Below are 24153 nucleotides of genomic sequence, written 5' to 3'. Positions count from 1 at the left end.
ATGGCAAAAGGCAAACGCAGGAACATCACTAACAGAAATCAAGGCAATATGGCAGCATCTGAACCCAATTCGCCATTAACAGCATGTCCTGGATACCACATCACACCAGAAAAATAAGATTTGGATTTAAAATCACTGGTCATGATGCTGGTACAGGAACACATGAAGGACATACTTAAAGAAATTCAGGAGAAAATGGATCAAAAGTTAGAAGCCCTTACAAGGGAAACACAAAAATCATTGAAAGAAATTCAGGAGAATACAAAAGTCAATAAGGAGGAAACGCAAAAATCACTTAAAGAAACACAGGAGAACTTTGGTCAACAGGCTGAGGTCATGAAAGAGGAAACACAAAAATATCTTAAAGAATTACAGGAAAACACAAAGAAGCAAGTGAAGGAGCTAAGCAAAACCATCCAGGATCTAAAATCAGAAGTAGAAACAACTAAGAAAACTTAAAGGGGACAACTTTGGAAATAAATATCCTTGGGAAGAAATCAGGGGACATAGATGCAAATATCAACAACAGAATACAAGAGACAGAAGAATCTCAGATGCTGAAGATACCATAGAAACCATGGACTCAACAGTCAAAGAAAATGCAAAATGCAAAAAGCTTGCAACCCAAAATATCCAGGAAATCCAGAACACAATGAGAAGACCAAACCTAAGGATTATAGGCATAGATGAAAGTGAATATTTACAACTTAAAGGGCCAGCAAATATCTTCAATAAAATTAAGGAAGAAAACTTCCCTAACCTAAAGAGAGAGATGCCCATGAATATACAAGAAGCCTACAGAACTCCAAACAGACTGGACCAGAATAGAACTACTTCCCGTCACATCATAATCAAAACCCCAAATGTACTAAACAAAGAAAGAATATTAAAGGCAGTAAGAGAAAAAGGCCAAGTAACATAAAAAGGAAGACCTATCAGACTCACACCAGACTTCTCACCTGAGACTATGAAAGCTAGAAGATCCTGGGCAGATCTCATGCAGACTCTAAGAGAACACAAATGCCAGCCGAAACTACTATACCCAGCAAAACTCTCAATCACCATAGATGAAGAAACTAAGATATTCCATGACAAAACCAAGTTTACCCAATATCTTTCCACAAAGCCAGCCCTACAAAGGATAATAGGAGGAAAACACCAATACAAGGAGGGAAACTTCACCCAGGAAAAAGAAAGAGAGTGACCTTCTTTCATCAAACCCAAAAGAAGATAACCAATCAAATTTAAAAAATAACATCAAAAATGACAGGAAGTAATAATCACTATTCCTTAATATCTCTTAACATCAATGGGATCAATGCCCCAACAAAAGATATAGACTAATAGACTGGATATGTAAACAGGACCCTACATTTTGCTGCATACAGGAAACACACCTCAGTGTCAAAGACAAACACTACCTTAGAGTAAAAGGCTGAAAGACCATTTTATAAGCAAATGGTCTCAGGAAACAAGCTAGAGTAGCCATTCTAATATCAGATAAAATTGACTTTCAACCCAAACTCATCAAAAGAGACTCTGAGAGACACTTCTTGCTGGTCAAAGGAAAAATACATCAAGAAGAACTCTCAATCCTGAACATCTATGCGCCAAATGCAAGGGCACCCTCATTCATAAAAGAAACTTTACTAAAGCTCAAAGTCCACATTGCAGCTAACACAATAATTGTGGGTGACTTCAACACTGCACTTTCCTCAATGGACCAATCAGGAAAACAGAAACTGAACAGGGACACAGTGAAACTAATTGAAGCTTTGGACCAATTAGATTTAACACACACACACACACACACACACACACACACACACACACACACACACACACACACATATATATATATATATATATATATATATATATATATATATATATAAAACATTTTATCCAAAAGCAAAAGAATATACCTTTTTCTTAGCACCTCATGTACCTTCTCCAAAATCGATCATATAATTGGTCACAAGACAGACTCAACAAATATAAGAAGATCGAAATAATCTCATGCCTACTATCATAGACGATGCAGAAAAAGCATTTGACAAAATTAAGCATCCTTTCATGCTAAAAGTCTCAGAAAGAGTAGGAATTCAAGGCCCATACCTAAACATCGTTAAAGCAATATACAGCAAACCGGTAGCCAACATCAAACTAAACGGAGAGAAACTTGAAGCAATCCCATTAAAATCAGGTACCAAACAAGGCTGACCTCTCTCTACATATCTTTTCAATATAGTACTTACTTGAAGTTCTAGCTAGAGCAATTAGACAACATAAGGCGGTCAAGGGGATACAAATTGGAAAGGAAGAAGTCAAATTATCACTATTTGCAGATGACATGATAGTCTATTTAAGTGACCCGAAAACCTCCACCAGAGAACTCCTACAGCTGATAAACAACTTCAGTAAAGTGGCTGGTTATAAAATAAACTCAAGCAAATCAGTTGCCTTCCTATACTCAAAGGATAAGCAGGCTGAGAAAGAAGTTAGGGAAATGACACCCTTCACAATAGCCACAAACAATATGAAGTATCTTGGTGTGACTCTAACCAAACAAGTGAAAGATCTATACGACAAGAACTTCAGGTCTCTGAAGAAGGAAATGGAAGAAGACCTCAGAAAATGGAAAAAACTGCCATGTTTGTGGATTGGCAGGATTAATATAGTTAAAATGGCCATCTTGTCAAAAGCAATCTACAGATTCAATGCAATCCCCATCAAAATCCCAACTCAGTTCTTCACACAGTTAGAAAAAGCAATTCTCAAATTCATCTGGAATAACAAAAAACCCAGGATAGCTAAAACTATTCTCAACAACAAAAGAAATTCTGGGGGAATCAGTATCCCTGGCTTCAAGCAATACTACAGAGCAATAGTGTTAAAAACTGCATGGTATTGGCACAGTGACAGACAAATGGACCAATGGAATAGAATTGAAGACCCAGAAATGAACCCACACACCTATGGTCACTTGATCTTCGACAAAGGAGCAGAAAACATCCAGTGGAAAAAAGATAGCCTTTTCAACAAATGGTGCTGGTTCAACTGTAGGTCAGCATGCAGAAGAATGCAAATTGATCCATCCTTATCTCCTTGTACTAAGCTCAACTCCAAATGGATCAAAGACCTCCACATAAAGCCAGACACTCTGAAGCTAATAGAAAAGAAACTGGGGAAGACCCTTGAGGACATGGGCACAGGGTAAAAGTTCCTGAACAGAACACCAGTAGCTTATGCTCTAAGATCAATAATTGACAAATGGGACCTCATAAAATTACAAAGTTTCTGTAAGGCAAAGGACACTGTTAAAAGGACAAAATGGCAACCAACAAATTGGGAAAGGATATTCACCAACCCTACAGCTGATAGAGGGCTAATATCCAATATATACAAAGAACTCAAGAAGTTAGACCCCAGGGAACCAAATAACCCTATTAAAAAATGGGCTACAGATCTAAACAAAGAATTTTCACCTGAAGAATTTCAGATGGCTGAGAGGCACCTTAAGAAGTGCTCAACATCATTAGTCATTAGGGAAATGCAAATCAAAACAACCCTGAGATTTCACCTTACACCAGTCAGAATGGCTAAGGTCAAAAACTCAGGAGACAGCAGGTGTTGGCGAGGATTTGGAGAAAGAGGAACACTCCTCCACTGCTGGTGGGGCTGTAAGATGGTTCAGCCACTTTGGAAATCGATCTGGAGGTTCCTCAGAAAACTGGACATGACACTTCTGGAGGACCCTGCTATACCGCTCCTGGCCATATACCCAAAGGATTCTGCAGCGTGCAATAAAGACACATGCTCCATTATGTTCATAGCAGCCTTGTTTATAATAGCCAGAAGCTGGAAAGAACACAGATGTCGCTCAAAGGAAGAATGGATACAGAAAATGTGGTATATTTACACAATGGAATACTACTCAGCAATTAGAAAGAATGAATTCACAAATTTTTTAGGCAAATGGTTTGATCTGGAAAATATCATCCTATTTGAGATAACCCAATCACAAAAGAATACACATGGAATGCAATCTCTGATAAGTGGATATTAATTAGCCCAGAAGCTCTGAATACCCAAGGCACAACTAGCATAACAAATGACTCCCATGAAGAAGTATGGAGAGGATCCTGATCCTGGAAATGATTGATCTAGCGTTGGAGGGGAGTATCAGGACAGAGAAAAAGGAGAGAGGTGATTGGAGAATGGGTGGAGAGAAGAAGGTTTATGGGACATATGGGGAGGGGGATCTGGGAAAGGGGAAATCATTTGGAATGTAAACAAAGAATATAGAAAATAAAAATATAAAATAAGATAAAATAAAATAAAACATTTGACTATAACAAAAGAAAAAATCTATCATGCTCATGGACTAGCAGGGTTATATAGTAAAAATGGCCATCTTGCTGAAAGCAATCTACAGATTCAATGCAGTCCCTATCAAAATTCCAACTCAATTCTTCATTGAATTAGAAAGAGTAATTTGCAAATTCATCTAGAATAACAAAAAAATCCAGGATAGTGAAAGCTTCACTCAACAATAAGAGAACTTCTGGCAGAATCACCATCCCTGAACTCAAGCTATACTACAGAGCAATAGTGATTTTAAAAAATGCATGGTATTGGTACAGAGACAGGCAGGAAGATCAATGGAATAGAATTGAAGACCCAGAAATAAACCCACACACTTATGGTCACTTGATCTTTGACAAAGGAGCTGAAAACCTCCAGTGGAAAAAAGACAGCATTTTTAACAAATGGAGCTGGTTCAACTGGTGGTCAGCATGCAGAAGAATGCGAATAGACACATTCTTATCTCCTCGAACAAAGCTCAAGTCCAAGTGGATCAAGGACCTCCAAATAAAACCAGATACAGTGAAGCTTATAGAGGAGAAAGTGGGGAAGAGCCTCAAACACATGTGCACAGGGGCAATTTTTCTGAACAGAACACCAATAGTGTATGGACCAAAATCAAGTATCGACAAATGGGACCTCATAAAATTGCAAAGCTTCTCTAAGGCAAAGGACAAATTACAGTCAAGAGGACAAAATGGCAAGTGACAGATTGGAAAAAGTTCTTTACCAATCCTATATCTGATAGAGGGCTAATATCTAATATATACAAAGAACTCAAGATGTTAGACTCCTGAGAATCAAATAACCCTATTAAAAATGGGGTACAGAGTTAAACAAAGAATTTTCTTTTTTTTTATCATTATGAATCGGTAACAATGAGTATGTATTTTATTTTTTTTTGAATTTTTTTTATTCGATATAATTTATTTACATTTCAAATGATTTCTCCTTTTCTAGCCCCCCCCCACTCCCCGAAAGTCCCGTAAGCCCCCTTCTCTTCCCCTGTCCTCCCTCCCACCCCTTCCCAGTTCCCCGTTCTGGTTTTGCCAAATACTGTTTCACTGAGTCTTTCCAGAACCAGGGACCACTCCTGCTTTCTTCTTGTATCTCATTTTATGTGTGGATTATGTTTTGGGTATTCCAGTTTTCTAGGTTAATAACCACTTATTAGTGAGTGCATACCATGATTCACCTTTTGAGTCTGGGTTACCTCACTTAGTATGATGTTCTCTAGCTCCATCCATTTGCCTAAGAATTTCATGAATTCATTGTTTCTAATGGCTGAATAGTACTCCATTGTGTAGATATACCACATTTTTTGTATCCACTCTTCTGTTGAGGGATACCTGGGTTCTTTCCAGCATCTGGCAATTATAAATAGGGCTGCTATGAACATAGTAGAGCATGTATCCTTATTACATGGTGGGGAATCCTCTGGGTATATGCCCAGGAGTGGTATAGCAGGATCTTCTGGAAGTGAGGTGCCTAGTTTTCGGAGGAACCGCCAGACTGCTTTCCAGAGTGGTTGTACCAATTTGCAACCCACCAGCAGTGGAGGAGTGTTCCTCTTTCTCCACACCCTCTCCAACACCTGCTGTCTCCTGAATTTTTAATCTTAGCCATTCTGACTGGTGTAAGATGAAATCTTAGGGTTGTTTTGATTTGCATTTCCCTAATGACTAATGAAGTTGAGCATTTTTTAAGATGCTTCTCCGCCATCCGAAGTTCTTCAGGTGAGAATTCTTTGTTTAACTCTGTACCCCATTTTTTAATAGGGTTGTTCGGTTTTCTGGAGTCTAACTTCTTGAGTTCTTTATATATATTGGATATTAGCCCTCTATCTGATCTGTATGACAAGAACTTCAAGACTCTGAAGAAGGAAATGGAAGAAGACCTCAAAAAATGGGAAAACCTCCCATGCTCATGGATCGGTAGAATCAATATAGTTAAAATGGCCATTTTGCCTAAAGCACTATACAGATTCAATGCAATACCCATCAAAATCCCAACTCAATTCTTCACAGAGTTAGAAAGAGCAATTATCAAATTCATCTGGAACAACAAAAAACCCAGGATAGCTAAAACTATTCTCAGCAACAAAAGAAAATCTGGGGGAATCAGTATCCCTGACCTCAAGCAATACTACAGAGCAATAGTGTTAAAAACTGCATGGTATTGGTACAGTGACAGGCAGGAGGATCAATGGAACAGGATTGAAGATCCAGAAATGAACCCACACACCTATGGCCACTTGATCCTCGACAAAGAGGCTGAAAACATCCAATGGAAAAAAGATAGCCTTTTCAACAAATGGTGCTGGTTCAACTGGAGGTCAGCATGCAGAAGAATGCGAATTGATCCATCCTTGTCTCCTTGTACTAAGCTCAAATCCAAATGGATCAAGGACCTCCACATAAAGCCAGACACTCTGAAGCTAATAGAAAAGAAACTGGTGAAGACCCTTGAGGACATCGGTACAGGGAGAAAGTTTCTGAACAGAACACCAATAGCGTATGCTCTAAGAGCAAGAATTGACAAATGGGACCTCATAAGGTTACAGAGTTTCTGTAAGGCAAAGGACACCATCAAGAGGACAGATCGGCAACCAACAAATTGGGAAAAGATCTAAACAAAGAATTTTCAATTGAAGCACCTAAGGAAATCTTCAACATCCCTAGTCATCAGGGAAATGCAAATCAAAGCAACCCTGAGATTCCATCTCACACCAGTCAGAATGGCTAAGATCAAAAACTCAACTGACAGAAGTTGCTGCTGAGGATGTGGAGAAAGAGGAACAGTCCTCCATTGCTGGTGAGATTGCAAGCTGGTACAACAACTCTAGAAATCAGTTAGTGATTCCTCAGAAAATTGCACATAGTATTTATTACCTGAGGACCCAGTTATACCACCCTTGGGCATATACCCAAAAGATTCTCCAACATATAATAAGGACACATGTTCCACTATGTTCATAGCAGCCTTATTTATAATAGCCAGAAGCTGCAAAGAGCCCAGATGTCCTTCAACAGAGTAATGAATACAGAAAATTTGGTACATTTACACATGGAATACTACTCAGCTATTAAAAAAATCGACTGCATGAAATTCTTAGGCAAATGGATATAACTAGAAAATAGTATCCTGAGTGAGGTATCCAATCACAAAAGAACACACATGACATGCACTCACTGATAAGTGAATATTAGCCATTGTCCCCAATGGAGGTTTTAGAGAAAGGACTGAAGGAGCTGAAGGGGTTTGCAACCCCACAGGAAGAACAATAATATCAACCAACCAGAGCTCCCAGAACTCCCAGGGACTAAGCGAACAACCAAGGAGTACACATGGATCCAGCTGCATATGTAGCAAGGGATGGCCTTGTCAGGCCTCAATGGGAGGAGAGGTCCTTGTTCCTATGAAGGCTCAATAGATACACCAGTATAGGGGAATAGAGGACAGGGAGGCAGGAGGCAGGAGTGGGTGGGTGGGTAGAGGATCACACTCATAGAAGCAGAGAGAGTGGTGATGGGATATGCGGTTTCAGGGAGTGGGGGAAACCAGGAAAGGGGATAGCATTTGAAATGTAAATACAGAAAAATATATATATATAAAGACAATTTGCCTTAGGCCATGTCATACCTGGAAATTTCCTTAACCTTCCAAAACATATCAATAGTTAACGTTGCACTAATGTTACAGAAACTGAACCTTTTGCTTTAAGATCTGGTGTGTCACCACTGTACAACACCAACGCAGCATCACATGGACATGTCAGCTTGTCTAAGGAGAAAAACTAAAAGAAATCTAGGCACACCGATGGAAAGTGAGAATCTGTATGTCTCCCAGACAGATGACTTGCGTTAACAATGATTCTCAGGCTTGTTTAGGGAATTTGACAACCAATGTCTAGAATTGAAGGTTGTTATAATTTAACTTAGGAGGGATTCTCCTAACATCTAGAGGCCAAGAGTGATGGTAAGCGTTTGGCAGTCTAGCATGTGGTTAGCTACCCACCCTATATCCCACAAAAGAAAATGACCTAACCCAAATAGGCATAGAGCTAGTGTTACAGTGCAGTGTTCTATGATATATCTGATACTGTGTCCAAACTCCCATACGAGTGCAATGGTGTTTTTAGATGAATAAATGGATAAATGAGTGAATAAATGAATGAGTAAATGAATGACCAATGCTGTATAGAACTTCCATTCTCACTTTGGAGGGTTTTCTCTGCTGTGTGATGACGAAATGGGTTTTAAATGACCAGAATTTAAGGATGGGGCTTCAGGCTGTATCCCTGTGTCAGTGTGCTTACCTACAAGTGAGAGCCTGGGCACTGTCCCCAGTACTGAAAAACAAGGAACCAAATAAAAACGAATACTCTGAGTACCAGGCACTCTATGTATGCTTTCCCATCTTCTGATTTTTACAAATTAATAGACCCAGTACCGTACTGTATTCAAATCACACTAGTGATCGGCCTCTCCTAGAGCTCTGTGCAAAGGCACTGCGGTCATGAGGTAACTGCTCTTTGTCTTTTAAGGCACTGACAGTGCTGAGATAGACTCCAGCAAAGTCACAGGTTAGACAACGCTTTGTAAATTCTTTAGCTAAAGATTCCTTATATTACTGAGAAAGTGATGAGTCAATATTCAGGTCCTACCCTCCACGTTCTTATTTGTGTGTCACTTCCTACCTTTCTCTTCCACACAGATGTCAGGATGCAATAATGCTAGCGTTCTTTGTACATTCATGCTTTTCATGGTTTTAAAGTCAGGGAATAATACGTCAATGAACTTAGAAACCTTAACGGCATCGTCCTCGACATCACAGTAATCAGACATATGCTGTCGGTCCATATACTCTTGCAAACTGTTGAAACACAAAGTATAATCAAAGATCATTATGAGCTAATGGCATAAGAGCTATGTCTGAAATTTTTATGTTAATGAATGACTTAGAATTTAATGATATAATGCAATGCTTCTTTCTGCCCCACATTATCACTCTGAACGTAAACTCCCACCGTTTCCAAAGCCCTTTGGCATCCACAGAATTCCCTTCTGTTTCGCTCTACCCTGCTTTAAAATTTGATACTAAATGACATCGTAACCTTGCATAGGAGGGGAACACATACAGAAAGCTCTGGGTTCTGGGCCCAGCAATACAACAGCAAAACAAAGTCTAAAGTTATCTGCTACCTAAAAAATATGCTGTAAACAGAAACCACAAGAAAATCCCACAGTTCATATGGAAAGGAAAAATATCTTGGGCACCTGAGACAGACAATGCTATAGTACTGGGTCACAGAGCAGCAGCAGACCTAGCCACAAGGCCTTCAGCCTCAAATATCAAAATAACTTCTTCCTCGCCAAACTCTTTCAGGTGTGTCCTGAAAGGCTCTTGTATCAAACTCTGGCTCTTAGTCTTTAGCTGAGTAAAAGTTACAAACAGTAACATGTAAAGCCAACATTCTGAAAACTGCTTGCTCATTTTGAAATACTTAAAAGTGGATTACTAAGATATACATGATTTTTGTCACCAACAATTTTTATACCAGTGAACGTCTGAGGTAAAACAGAGCCCTAGGAGACGAAAGGAAATGGTTGGTGTGGGAGAATGGACAGGGCTGGCTGAGGCGATGCATAGCTCTGATATACTCCCTAAGCAATAGAGAATGAGGCCAGATTGGGTTCCAAGCTTAGAAAAGTAAGCAAGGAAGTTATGCCCTTCCTAATTTTCTTGTCATGAACAATTACGGAAACCCCCCATTTTCTGAATATATAATATTCTAGGCTGACCAAAAGGAAACTTGTACCTATAGAAACACACTAGGTTTTGATACATCTGGGCATCATAGGCCATCACCCAGTAACACATTATAGGTGATAAAGGGTGTGTCTTATACCTGTCCCGTTTCTTCTTTACCAGCACAGGTGCAAACCTAACGTGAGGCTCTTCCAAACTGTCAGGTTCTTCTTCTTCTGTTTCATTGGGGGGGAGAGTTTCTTCCTGAACAACCTCTGGGTCTTCTCCTTGAGATATAATTAACACACAGCTAAGGTTGTTTGTCATAGAAAATACAAACTCTTCAAAGTCAGGCTACAAGAGAAAATGAGAAACGTTCCCTGAGGCTCCTGGGGCAATTGTATTTCAACAGCAGCCATTGTGAAAGACAAAACAAACAAAAACACACACAAACAAAAAACAGTGAACTCTTTCCTTTTGTGGTCATCAGCAATCTTATGCTGTCCTTATAAACCTTCTCCTTTCGGGATAATTTTTGCACAGTAAACATTTATAGCCAGAAGAAAATGATTTTTTTTAAAAAGAAATTTATTTTTTAAATTTATTGATATATTTATTTACATTTCAAATGATTTCCCCTTTTCTGGACCCCCACTCCCCGAAAGTCCCATCAGTCCCCTTCCCTCCCCCTGTTTTCCCACCCAATCCTTCCCACTTCCCTGTTCTTATTTTGCTCTATACTGCTTCACTTAGTCTTTCCAGAACAAGGGGCCACTCCTCCGTTCTTTGTGTACCTCATTTGATGTGTGGATTATGTTTTGGGTATTCCAGGTTTCTAGGCTAATATCCACTTATTAGTGAGTGCATACCATGATTCATCTTTTGAGTCTGGGTTACCTCACTTAGTATGATGTTCTCCAGCTCTATCCATTTGCCTAAGAATTTCATGAATTCATTGTTTCTAATGGCTGAATAGTACTCCATTGTGTATATATACCACATTTTTTGCATCCACTCTTCTGTTGAGAGATACCTGGGTTCTTTCCAACTTCTGGCAATTATAAAGAGGGCTGCTATGAACATAGTGGAACATGTATCCTTATTACATGCTGGGGAATCTTTTCGGTATATGCCCAGGAGTGGTATAGCAGGATCTTCTGGAAGTGAGGTGCCCAGTTTTCAGAGGAACCACCAGACTGATTTCTAGAGTGGTTGTACCAATTTGCAACCCCACCAGCAGTGGAGAAGTGTTCCTCTTTTTCCATATCCTCGCCAACATTTGCTGTCTCCTGAATTTTTAATCTTAGCCATTCAGACTGGTGTAAGGTGAAATCTCAGGGTTGTTTTGATTTGCATTTCCTTAATGACTAATGAAGTTGAGCATTTTTTAAGATGTTTCTCCACCATCCGAAAGTTCTTCAGGTGAGAATTCTTTGTTTAACTCTGTACCCCATTTTTTAATAGGGTTGTTTGGTTTTCTGGAGTCTAACTTCTTGAGTTCTTTATATATATTGGATATTAGCCCTCTATCTGATGTAGGATTGGTGAAGATCTTTTCCCAATTTGTTGGTTGCCTATTTGTCCTTTTGATGGTGTCCTTTGCCTTACAGAAACTTTGTAATTTTATGAGGTCCCATTTGTCAATTCTTGATCTTAGAGCATACGCTATTGGTGTTCTGTTCAGATACTTTCTCCTTGTACCGATGTCCTCAAGGGTCTTCCCCAGTTTCTTTTCTATTAGCTTCAGAGTGTCTGGCTTTATGTGGAGGTCCTTGATCCATTTGGAGTTGAGCTTAGTACAAGGAGACAAGGATGGATCAATTCGAATTCTTCTGCATGCTGACCTCCAGTTGAACCAGCACCATTTGTTGAAAAGGCTATCTTTTTTCCATTGGATGTTTTCAGCCCCTTTGTCGAGGATCAAGTGGCCAGAGGTGTGTGGGTTCATTTCTGGATCTTCAATCCTGTTCCATTGATCTACCTGCCTGTCACTGTACCAATACCATGCAGTTTTTTAACACTATTTCTCTGTAGTATTGCTTGAGGTCAGGGATACTGATTCCCCCAGAATTTCTTTTGTTGCTGAGAATAGTTTTAGCTATCCTGGGTTTTTTGTTATTCCAGATGAATTTGAGGATTGCTCTTTCTAACTCTGTGAAGAATTGAGTTTGGGACTTTGATGGGTATTGCATTGAATCTGTATAGTGCTTTTGGCAAAATGGCCATTTTAACTATATTGATCCTGCCGATCCATGAGCATGGGAGGTTTTCCCATTTTTTGAGGTCTTCTTCCATTTCCTTCTTCAGAGTCTTGAAGTTCTTGTCATACAGATCTTTCACATGTTTGGTAAGAGTCACCCCAAAATACTTTATACTGTTTGTGGCTATTGTGAAGGGGGTCATTTCCCTAATTTCTTTCTCAACCTGCTTATTCTTTGAGTATAGGAAGGCCACTGATTTGCTTGAGGTGATTTTATAACCTGCCACTTTTCTGAAGTTGTTTATCAGCTGTAGGATTTCTCTAGTGGAGTTTTTTTGGGTCATTTAGGTAGACTATCATGTCGTCTGCAAATAATGATAGTTTGACTTCTTCCTTTCCAATTTGTATCCCTTTGACCTCCTTATGTTGTCTAATTGCCCAAGCTAGTACCTCAAGTATAATATTGAAAAGATAAGGAGAAAGTGGGCAGCCCTGTCTAGTACCTGATTTTAGTGGGATTGCTTCAAGTTTCTCTCCATTTAGTTTGATGCTGGCTACCGGTTTGCTGTATTTTGCTTTAACGATGTTTAGGTATGGGCCTTGAATTCCTGTTCTTTCCAAGACTTTAAGCATGAAAGGATGCTGAATTTTGTCAAATGCTTTTTCAGCATCCAATGAAATGACCATGTGGTTTTTTTCTTTGAGTTTGTTTATGTAGTGGATTGCATTGATGGATTTCCGTATATTGAACCAACCCTGCATCCCTGGGATAAAGCCTACTTAATCATGGTGGATGATCATTTTGATGTGTTCTTTGATTCGGTTGGCAAGAATTTTATTGAGTATTTTTGCATCGATGTTCATAAGCGAGATTGGTCTGAAGTTTTCTTTCTTTGTTGGATCTTTGTGTGGTTTTGGTATCAGCATAATTGTGGCTTTGTAGAAGGAATTGGGTAGTGTTCCTTCTGTTTCTATTTTGTGGAATAGTTTGAAGAGTATTGGTGTTAGGTCTTCTTTGAAGGTCTGATAGAATTTTGCACTGAAACCATCTGGTCCTGTGCTTTTTTTGGTTGGAAGACTTTCGATGACCCCTTCTATTTCTTTAGGGGTTATGGGACTGTTTAGATGATCTATTTGGTCCTGATTTAATTTTGGTATTTGGTATTTGTCTAGGAAATTATCCATTTCCTCCAGATTCTCCAGTTGTGTTGAGTATAGGCTTTTGTAGTAGGATCTGATGATTTTTTGGATTTCCTCATTTCCTGCTGTGATATCTCCCTTTTCATTTCTAATTTTGTTAATTTGGATACTTTCTCTGTGCCCTTTGGTCAATCTGGCTAAGGGTTTATCTATCTTGTTAATTTTCTCAAAGAACCAGATCCTGGACTCATTGATTCTTTGTATGGTTCTCCTTGTTTCCACTTGATTGATTTCAGCCCTGAGTTTGATGATTTCCTGTCTTCTACTCCTCCTGGGTGAAATAGCTTCTTTTTGTTCCAGGGCTTTCAGGTGTGTCATTAAGCTCTCTCCATTTTCTTTTTGGAGGCACTCAGTGCTATGAATTTTCCTCTTAACACTGCTTTCATTGTGTCCCAAAGATTTGGGTATGTTGTGCCTTTATTTTCATTAAATTCTAAAAAGTCTCTGATTTCTTTCTTTATTTCTTCTTTGGCCAAGGTGTCTTTGAGTAGAGTATTGTTCAGTCTCCATGTGTATGTGGGCTTTCTGTTGCTTTTGTTGCTATTGAAAACCACTCTTATACCATAGTGATCTCATAGGAGGCATGGGATTAGTTCGATCTTCTTGTATTTGTTGAGGTCTGTCTTGTGACCAATTATATGGTCGATTTTGGAGAAGGTACCATGAGGTGCTGAGAAAAAAGTATATTCTTTTGCTTTAGGGTGAAATGTTCTATAAATATCAGTCAAATCCAATTGGTCCAAAGCTTCAATTAGTTTTACTGTGTCCCTGTTTAGTTTCTATTTTTCTGATCGGTCCATTGAGGAGAGTGGAGTGTTGAAGTCCCCCACAATTATTGTGTTAGGTGCAATGTGTGCTTTGAGCTTTAGTAAAGTTTCTTTTGCAAATGAGGGGGCCCTTGCATTTGGCGCATAGATGTTCAGAATTGAAAGTTCTTCTTGGTGGATTTTTCCTTTGACCAGGAAGAAGTGTCCCTCAGTGTCTCTTTTGATGACTTTAGGTTGAAAGTCAATTTTATCTGATATTAGAATGGCTACTCCGGCTCATTTCCCGAGACCATTGGCTTGTAAAATTGTCTTCCAGCCTTTTACTCTAAGGTAGTTTTTGTCTTTGACATTGAGGTGTGTTTCCTGTATGCAGCAAAATGTATGGTCCTGTTTCCTTATCCAGTCTGTTAGTCTATGTCTTTTTATTACGGAATTGAGTCCATTGATGTTAAGAGATATTAAGGAATAGAGATTATTACTTCCTGTCATTTTTTGATGTTATTTTTATATTTGAGTGATTATCTTCTTTTGGGTTTGATGAAGGAAGGTTACTATCTTACTTTTTCCAGGGTGTAGTTTCCCTCCTTGTATTGGAGTTTTCCTCCTATTATTCTTTAGAGAGCTGGGTTTGTGGAAAGATTGTGTAAATTTGGTTTTGTCATGGAATGTCTTGGTTTCTCCATCTATTGTGATTGAGAGTTTTGCTGGGTATAGTAGTCTTTGCTGAAATTTGTGTTCTCTTAGAGTCTGCATGAGATCTGCCCAGGATCTTCCAGCTTTCATGGTCTCATGGTATATTCATAGGCATCTCTCTCTTTAAGTTAGGAAAGTTTTCTTCCATAATTTTGTTGAAGATATTTGCTGGCCCTTTCAGGTGTAAATCTTCACTCTCATCTATACCTATAATCCTTAGGTTTGGTCTTCTCATTGTATCCTGGATTTCCTGGATGTTCTGGGATACAAGCTTTTTGCATTTTGCATTTTCTTTGACTGTTGAGTCAATGGTTTCTATGGTATCTTCGGCATCTGAAATTCTTTCTTCCATCTCTTGTATTCTGTTGTTTATATTTGCATCTATGGCCCCTGATTTCTTCTCAAGGTTTTCTATCTCCAAAGTTGTCTCCCTTTGTGTTTTCCTGTAATTCTTTAAGAGATTTTTGTGTTTCCTCTTTCATGACTTCTGCCTCTTGACTCAAGTTCTCCTGCATTTCTTTAAGTTTTGTGTGTGTGTGTGTGTGTGTGTGTGTGTGTGTTTCTTCTTTATTGGCTTCTATCTCTTGAGCCTTATTCTCCTGCATTTCTTTAAGTGATTTTTGTGTTTCCATTATACGGGTTTCTAGCTTATTCATGTTCCCCTGTATTTCTTTAAGAGATTCATTTATGTCCTTTTTGTGTTTTTCTAACAGCATCATGATCAGTGATTTTAAATCCAAATCTTGTTTCTCTGGTGTGTTGGCATAACCAGGACTTGCTGATGTTGGAGAGTTTGGTTCAGATGCTGCCATATTGCCTAGATTTCTGTTAGTAGTGTTCCTGCGTTTGCCCTTTGCCATCTTGTTCTCTGGAGTTAGTTGGTCTTGTCCCTGGCTGGTGTTTGGGCCCCCTGAGGGGCTCTGGGGCTATTACTGCAACACTATATCGCTGGGTTTCCCCTGTAGCACATTGCTGATGTGCTGTCTTCCTCTTGGGTGCCCTTGCAGCTCTAGTGTGCTTTGCCCCAGATTGTGTCTGTGAACCAGATGGAGCCCGTTTGCAACTTCAGGGAGTGCTGATGGTGTGTGCTGCCGGGACCTTTTCTGCATGCTGATCACTCTGCTGGGCAACTGATGTCCCAACCAGGTTGGTGCACACAAGGCTAGCCTGGCTGCTCAGGCCCTGGGTTCAGGTAAAAGCCTGGGAGGCCAAGGTCCGAGCAAAGTTCCCCTCGGCCTATGACTGTTAATTGGGTCTGTCAGGTGGCCAGGATGGAGGGCGTGTGTGCTCGTGCTCCCTGAATGTGCCGGGAGAGTCTGCTGGGCTAACAACCACCTGGGCAGGTTGACACACACACAGATGGCCCACCAAGCCGCCCAGTTCTTGGGGTCAGTCCAGGTCCTGTTGGGGCCTAGACCCCCGCTTTGTTAGCCTCAGGCTATGCCTGTTAGCTGGCTTTGCCTGCTAGAGCTCTCTGGCGTCCTGTAGACAAAATGGCGGTGCGTGTGCTGGCCCAGACAAAAAAAAACCTCCTGGCTGGGTTGGCACCCCATGGCCCCCCGAACAGCCCAGGGCCTGGGTGCAGGCCAACGCCCGTCTGGCTTAGACCCCCGCGATGTTGGCCTTGGGTTATGTTTGTGTACCTCAGTCTGTCTGATCTCTCTGGAGTCCGAAACCAAGATGGAGGTGAGTCTCTCCTGACTGGCAGGAGGCAGAGTTCTGGAGTGGTTTCTGTGCAGTGAAAGGCACCGTAAATCTGCAGCTGGTTGCAGCCCGGCTGGCCAGCAAAGGTCAGTGGTCATGGGCACAGGGCCTAATTGGGCCCTGTGTCGCCTTGGTTCCACTGCTGATGGCCCTTCAGCTGGACCAGCCACTGCAGCACTGCTGCCACCACCGCTGCTGCCGCCCAGATTTATTTATTTATTTTATGTGAGTATAGTGTTGCTATCATCTGACATACCAGAAGAGGGCGTCAGATCCTATTTCAGATGGTTGTGAGCCTCCCCACCCATGTGGTTGCTGGGAATTGAACTCAAAACCTCGGGAGGAACAGTCAGTGTTCTTAACCACTGAGCCATCTCTCCAGCCCAGAAAATGATTTTAAATACAGTGTAGCCGAACTACTTTCGAAAACCAGGATGACATCAGTTCTCTCTCTCTCTCTCTCTCTCTCTCTCTCTCTCTCTCTCTCTCTCTTTCTCTCTCTCTCTCTCCTGCTGCTGTCATTCTAATAGGTCCTTAACTAAAGGTGGGACCTTGTGCCCTCTTCCCTTTTCCATGTTGAAACTTCGTCTGGTCTTATGCATGGTATCACAATCAAACTTAATGGCTTTCTTTTTTTTCTTTTCTCTTTTCTTCTTGCTTTTTTCTCTTTTTCTTTTATTTGTCTTTTTAAAGGGGACGCAAAATTGGGTGGGTTAGGAAGCATGGCAAATCAGGAAAGAGTTGGGAGAAAGGGAGGAAAGGATTATATATATTGTACAAAATCTTCAAAGAACTAACACACATGACACCCAGAGAAAGGAGAGCCAGAGACAGACAGAAACAGAGACAGGGAGAGACAGAGAGATTTTTTTTTTTTTTTGGTGCTCAATCCCAAATTAATTGTTTCAGTTGGATCCAATGTCTCCAGTGGCCATGTACTAAAGGGTTGGTCACCAACATGCAATTGCTACCAAAAGCAATTAAACATATAGATGGAAGGCTGTACGGTCACTGGGCATTATGTTGAAACAGTTATCAGGACCCGGACATTTCCTTTCTACCACTTTTTGTTTTATGGCTTCAGGAAGGAAGGAGCTTTTGTTAACCATGATCTCCTGAATTTGATGTTCTGTCTCAACACAGATACCAAGGTTATGGCTCCAGGCCACTATGGAATGAAATGTCTCAGATCATGAACCAAAATAAAACTCTCCTCCTTTTCAGTTAATGTTCTCTGGTATATTTGAACACAGTGATAGAAATCTGGCAAACTGCTGGTAACATGCCTAAGGTAGTGTTTCATAAAAGTCCACACATATTGGTAACACAACTGGCAAAATTCTACATGCACATACACACATGGAAACTTGGATAAACAGAGTACTAGATCAGTTTAAAAGTGCTGAGTAGTAGAACTTTTCTCATGGGTAACATACTTCATCAAAACTCCCTAACAATATTCCTGAATATGGCAATTGAACACCTGAAATGTGCATAGTGTAAATAAGACTCCAATTTAAATTAAATGTGGTTTAGTTTGAATGAACTTAAATTCAAATAGGAACATGTATTTACTGCCCATCATATTGAAAGAATGTTTTTTGAAGATAGATCTCCTGATATCCAAGTCACACACCCACTTTAAAATTCTTTTTGAAATATTATACCATGTTCTCCCGAGAAAAAAATCCTGCTGGAATACGACCTTAGAGAAATTATTCAGATAAAGGGTCAATTAGAGAATCCCTGCATACCAGATGGACATACATGCATACTTTCTAGATATCCATATTTTTAAAACTTCAAAGATTTCACAATATTCTTGTTAAAGTGGACTGCCTCAAAATTTGAAATGTTAACATAAAATAAAATAGGGAAAAGAAAACAAAAGCACAATTCTAAAACCCTATATCATTTTCAGAGAACATACCAGAAAGGAATATTCAACAAAACTAATCATTGAAATCATGCCAGATGTTACTGCTTCCACAGGAGATGGTCTCAGAGATACCATCTTTGGCATCATCAATGTGTGGACATCTTCAAGACACCAAAATTTATTCAATTGGCTAGAATTATCAGTTTTCTAATCTGTAATGGAAATCCCAATTTATACCAATCCTTGTAGTTCAGTATACATACTATGGATTTTTAAAAGTTTCTTACCTGGTCTGAAATATGAATGTAGAATTCCCTCACTACCTCTTCAGGGAGAATCATGTTGTCCTGTATTTCTATGACAAATCCTTCTTTGGTTATCTTCAATTGAGGTCAGATCAGAAGCAAACATGACAAAGGAAAACACATAAAACTAATTAGAGATATTTTCTTAAGAACTCACTAAACTACCTAGATTTTAATATTTTCAGGTAAAGGCCACAAGAAAATCCATGATTTGAAGTGGTTCAAAAAATGCATAAAATATATCTTTTGATACTCCCTAGATATCGATATTTTTAAAACTTCAAAGATTTCACAACATTTTTATTAGAGTGGTCTGCCTAAAAGTTTGAAATGCTAACATAAAAGAATGAGGAAAATAAAAGCACAATTCCAAAAACCATATATATATGTATGTATACATACATACATATATAAATATATTAAAGTATATAAACTTTCTGAATTATGAATAAGATAGAAATTTAAAAATACTTCTTAACTATGCTCAAAATTATTTTAGGTTCTTTTGTTCCAATGTTTCCATTTTTGAAGGCTAACTCAAGTGAAATACTAGATTCCATAATACATTGTCTCCAGGAAGCACACCTCACCAGTAAAGACATCTACAGATTGAGAATCAAACGATGAGAAACGATCTATCAAGCAAGGAGAAACTGAAAACAACTTGACATAGCAATCTAGATATCTGATAAGGTATATGTCAAACCAAAATTAGTCACAAAAATTTCTTGAAGACATTACATATCTAAGATGGCCAACAATAAATATATATGCACCAAATGCTCAACCACAAATATTATGGAGCACACACTAATGGAGTTCAAAGATCAATTTGAACAGGATATAAGTGACTTTGGCACCCTACTCTCAATTTCAGATTCATCATTCAACAATGTAAGCTCATGTAACAGACAGATACAGAATATTCCATTTGAAGATACAAAACACACTATGTTCAGCAGTACATGTAACTGTATCAAAATAGAACACATTCTAGGCCATAAATCAAGACTTATCAAACACTAGAAAAGAAGCTCTCTGTAGTTTATCTGATTATTGTCCCATTAAAATAAAAACCCATAACATGAAAACTACATAATTTCATTGAGATTAAACACTAGTGAGTCATTGAAAGAACGAAAGAGGGAATTTAAAAGTCTCTGGAAACTAATGGCGATGAAAGCAACAGGTACCAACTCCTTTGACATAGCTAGGACAGGTGTAAGAGGAAACTTTGTAGCTATCAATTTATACATGACAAATATGCAATGAAAAAGGAAGAAAAAGAAGCATCTGAGGATTTGCAAGGAAACAACTCATAGTTGTACCTCAAGCTTACTTTTAGTGTTAGCAAGAAATAATAAGGTTCAGGTTAGACATTAAAGACTAAAACCACAGTACATAGAGCCAGTCAAGCAAAGATTCAGTTCTTTGATAAAATAAGATGGGAAAACATCTCATCAAAATAATTAAGAGAAAGAAGACCTAAATCCGTGAATAAGAACCGGTAATAGGGGAACTTAACACAGAGAAGGATTAATAAGTACTTTGAAGATTTATGTTTCAAAAATGAGGAAAATTCAGAAGAAATTATTAACCTTCTATGTATATGGTGGTTTGAATATGTTTGACCCAGGGAGTGGCACTATGAGGAGGTGTGGCCTTTGACAGGAAGTGTGTCACTGTGGAGGTGGGCTTGGCAAACCTCCTCTTGGCTGCCTGGAAGCTAGTTTTCTGCTTGCCTTTGGAACAAGATGTAGAACTCTTAGCTCCTCCAGCCCCATGCTTCCTGCCGTGATAATGACCGAGCCTCTGAACCTGTAAGCCAGCCCCAATTAAATGTTACACTAAGAGTTGCCTTGGTCATGGTATCTCTTCACAACAATGGAAATCCTAAGACAGTACATATTACCTGCAAAACTTCAAGACACAAACAACTTAGATGGATCATCTGTAAGTCAGTCTGGTTGAAGCAGGAATACACAAACCTCTCAAAATACAAGTTCACATCAAAATGAATTCACTGTTAAGTTCTGCCGAACATTTAAAGAGGAGCAAATATTCAAACTATTCCATAAAGAAGAAAAGGAAGGAGTTATTAGTAAAGTCACTCTCTAAAGTTTGCATCACCCTGATACCAAAGAGGGATGAGGAAACAACACGGAAACAAGCCTGCATATCAGTTTCCCCAGTGAACATAAACCAAACAAACAAACAAAAATGCTCCATCAAAGTCTTGCAAACAGAATTTAAAAATATTTTATGAAAACATACATCGTGATCAAGTTGATTTCACTGGAGGATACAAGTTTTATTTTATAGACACAAATCTATAAGTGCAACTTAGCACGTAAATGAAATAAAAGCTAGACATGGTCACTTCAATCAGAGCAGAGAACGTTTTGACAAAGTTGAAAATTCTTTAGTAAGGAAAGGAGGGTGATGCATGGGAGGCAAGCAGACATGAGAGATTTGAAGCAGACACAGCAGGGAAGGGATTCTAGAGTAGAGTGGAGAGGTAAAAAGCTAGCCATGTGGCAGAAAAATTAAGATAAGTGTAGATGAACTAGGTGAGAGTCTACCCCAGTGAAATGCCTAAAACCTTAAATTATTGAAAAGTCTCTGTGTCTTACTGAACCTCAGTGGGATCCGTGAAAGTCCCACAATATATGACACACCAAATGTGGCACGAAATCCAAGCTCAAGCACTGCATCCAGGCATTAGAACAAATTTCTAGACACGAGAGACAGACAAGAGTCCCCGGGTACAGTAGCAGTTGTTGGATGGTTTCCTAGAGACCTCACACTGATCGGACTGGGAAGCATCTTTGTCCAGAGCTGCCAGCTAGCTAGTTGCAGTCGGGAGCAGGACCTGCAGTCGGAACTGGAGCTGTGGTCCTTCAGACTCCATAGTCTCTGTCTCTGGAAGTTTGCAGCATGCTGCCTGCTGCTTTCTAGAGTCAAAGGTGGCCAGCGGGGACCTAAAACCAGATCTAGATAGCATAGACAAGGAGCACCTTCCTGGAACTCATAGCCACTCTGGCAAATGCTAGCAGACCTCTGAACTAGAAATGCGTGCACAAATGTGCAGTTAGCATAGGAGAGTTTAGAGATACATAGATATGGAAATAAACATTAAGTTTAAAAGAAGTAAAAGGAGAACAAGTAGAATCATTTTGAATCTGGAAAAAAAAAGGAAAGAAACTGACTATAAACAGTCTTAGAAGATATTTAATTAAATAATAAGGTGAAGTCTCTGATGAAATGAGAGTGTTACAGAGATTAAAGTAGAAAACATTTTTGTGTTAAAATATGGAAAACACTAAGGCATTTGGACCTTATATAATTTTGTTAGGATTATCAGTCTGGAAATGATTATAATTTGTTCAGTAATAGTTATAGTTTTCTATATCCCCTCTAAGATCAAAATAAATCAGACTCAGACAAGGAAAGACTAAGAGATGGAATGCTAGATTAAAGGCAATAGAACAAAAATTATAGAATCTTTAAATCAGGTTTTCTCATAGGTCAGAAGAATGCCAACCTTGTGGCAACATTGTAGGATAGCAGTCTAGGCCCATTAGAAAGCCTACAATGGTTTTTCCAACCACAGTAAAAGAATAGCTCCAGGGTTGTCTCCAGAGAGGCCCTGCCAGTGCCTTACAAATACAGAGGCAGATGCTAGAAGCCAACTATTGGTCTGGGCATGGGGTCCCCAATGGAGGATCTGGAGGGTGGTCCGGAGGAGCTGAAGGTGTTTAGAGCCCCATGGGAAGAACAATGAGTTCGGCCACCCAGACACCCCAGGACTCCCAGGAACTAAACCATCAACCATGGTTTCAGCCAAAAATGTGGCACAGGAATGCCTTGTTGGGCATCAGTGGAAGGAGTGGTCCTTGGTCAGGTGAAGGCTCAATAGATGCCCCAACAAAGAAAAATCGATGGTGGGATGGTGGAAGTGGGTCGGGTGCAGGGGCATATACGTGGAGGCAGGGGGTGGGAGGAGGGGTTGGGGGTCTTTGGGGAGGGGGGAAATCAGGAAAGGGTTTACCATTGGCAATGTAAATGAAGATACTCAGTGAGAGAGAGAGAGAGAGAGAGAGAGAGAGAGAGAGAGACAGACAGACAGACAGACAGACAGACAGACAGAGGATGAGATGAGATGAGATGAGATAAATACACAAGGCTATAAAGGATTAGGGTGGAAACCCATAATAGTGCTATATCTAAAAAGATTTAAAGAAGCAATAATGGCCTATGGCATGCATTCTCCTTATGTGAAACAAATACTTAATAACTGGGTCATGCAAAACCATATAATTCCAAAATATTGGACAGATTTAATGTCAGCAGTATAAAAGCTGGCCCTCAACTACAATGGCTAACATGGTGGAAAGAAGAGGCTTCAGCTATGGAGAGATATAATCGGACTAGAGGCATTAATATTGTCAAGGATCGGGTGCTAGGTGAAGTTCAATATGTTGAATTGAGAATGCAGATTATATTTAATGATGTCACTTGAAGAAATGTCATATAGTAGCTTTCAGTGCTTTGGATAAGGTTGAACAATAGGAAAAACAATATCGATCATTTACAACGATATTCCAGGGTTCAGAAGAATCTTTTACTGACTTTTTTACAAGGATTGAATTCATCTGTAAATAGAGCAATAAAATATCCAAATACTACAAAAACTTTATTGGAATTTTTAGCTTTTGAGAATTCTAATGTTGAGTGCAAAAAGCTATTAGACCCTAAAAGGCCAGATTTGCATCTATTTATGAATGAATTAAAACTACTGTAGTTGTTGGATCTAATACTTACAATTCAGTTTTGATTGGACAGGTAAAAGGTATGAGAGCTCAGAATGTCCAATGCTTTGGCTAGGGAAAACCACGTTGTTTCCTAAAGGACTGTAGACAAATAGTTTTTAAAGATGCAATTTTCTCTAATGGGAATAAAGGGAGAAAGCTTCCTGGGATATATAAAAGATGTGGAAGGAATAGAATTCCTTCTATGAATGTAGAGGTCTATAAGGCAACTCTTTATTGTTGGAAAACTTCCTAAGGGATTTTGCTCAGGCCCTGACAAAAAACCAACATGAGCCATTTGTTCCATGTCTGCCAAGGAGAGACTGTGCTAGAGAGCAACTTGAAAAGTCAATGCCTGGCAAGACAGGCAGCATTTAACAGAGACAGAGCAGCTCCAAAGGGTAGAACAGGAGAGTCTGAAGATTCTAGAAAACAGGTATTTTGGCAAACTACCATAAATTACCAGAGACCAAAG

At 39.4% G+C, this 24153-nt stretch overlaps 1 protein-coding gene across 1 annotated transcript in view; it reads right to left on the bottom strand.

Moving 5' to 3' along the window:
• The window catches only part of Nme8 (NME/NM23 family member 8), a 66961-nt gene that overhangs the window by 32635 nt on the left and 10173 nt on the right, over positions 1–24153 (bottom strand). The window contains exons 8-10 of the mRNA XM_052156628.1: positions 18850–18942; positions 10280–10473; positions 9068–9243 (exon numbers count right to left, since the gene is read on the bottom strand). Coding sequence (XP_052012588.1) covers positions 9068–9243; positions 10280–10473; positions 18850–18942 — 463 coding nt within the window. The remainder of the gene's footprint in view (positions 1–9067; positions 9244–10279; positions 10474–18849; positions 18943–24153) is intronic.

The sequence above is a fragment of the Apodemus sylvaticus genome, chromosome 14, assembly GCF_947179515.1.
Source record: "Apodemus sylvaticus chromosome 14, mApoSyl1.1, whole genome shotgun sequence".
Classification (NCBI taxonomy): Eukaryota; Metazoa; Chordata; class Mammalia; order Rodentia; family Muridae; genus Apodemus; species Apodemus sylvaticus.
Note: the sequence above shows the minus strand (reverse complement) of the source record. Positions and strands in the feature narration are given on the sequence as shown.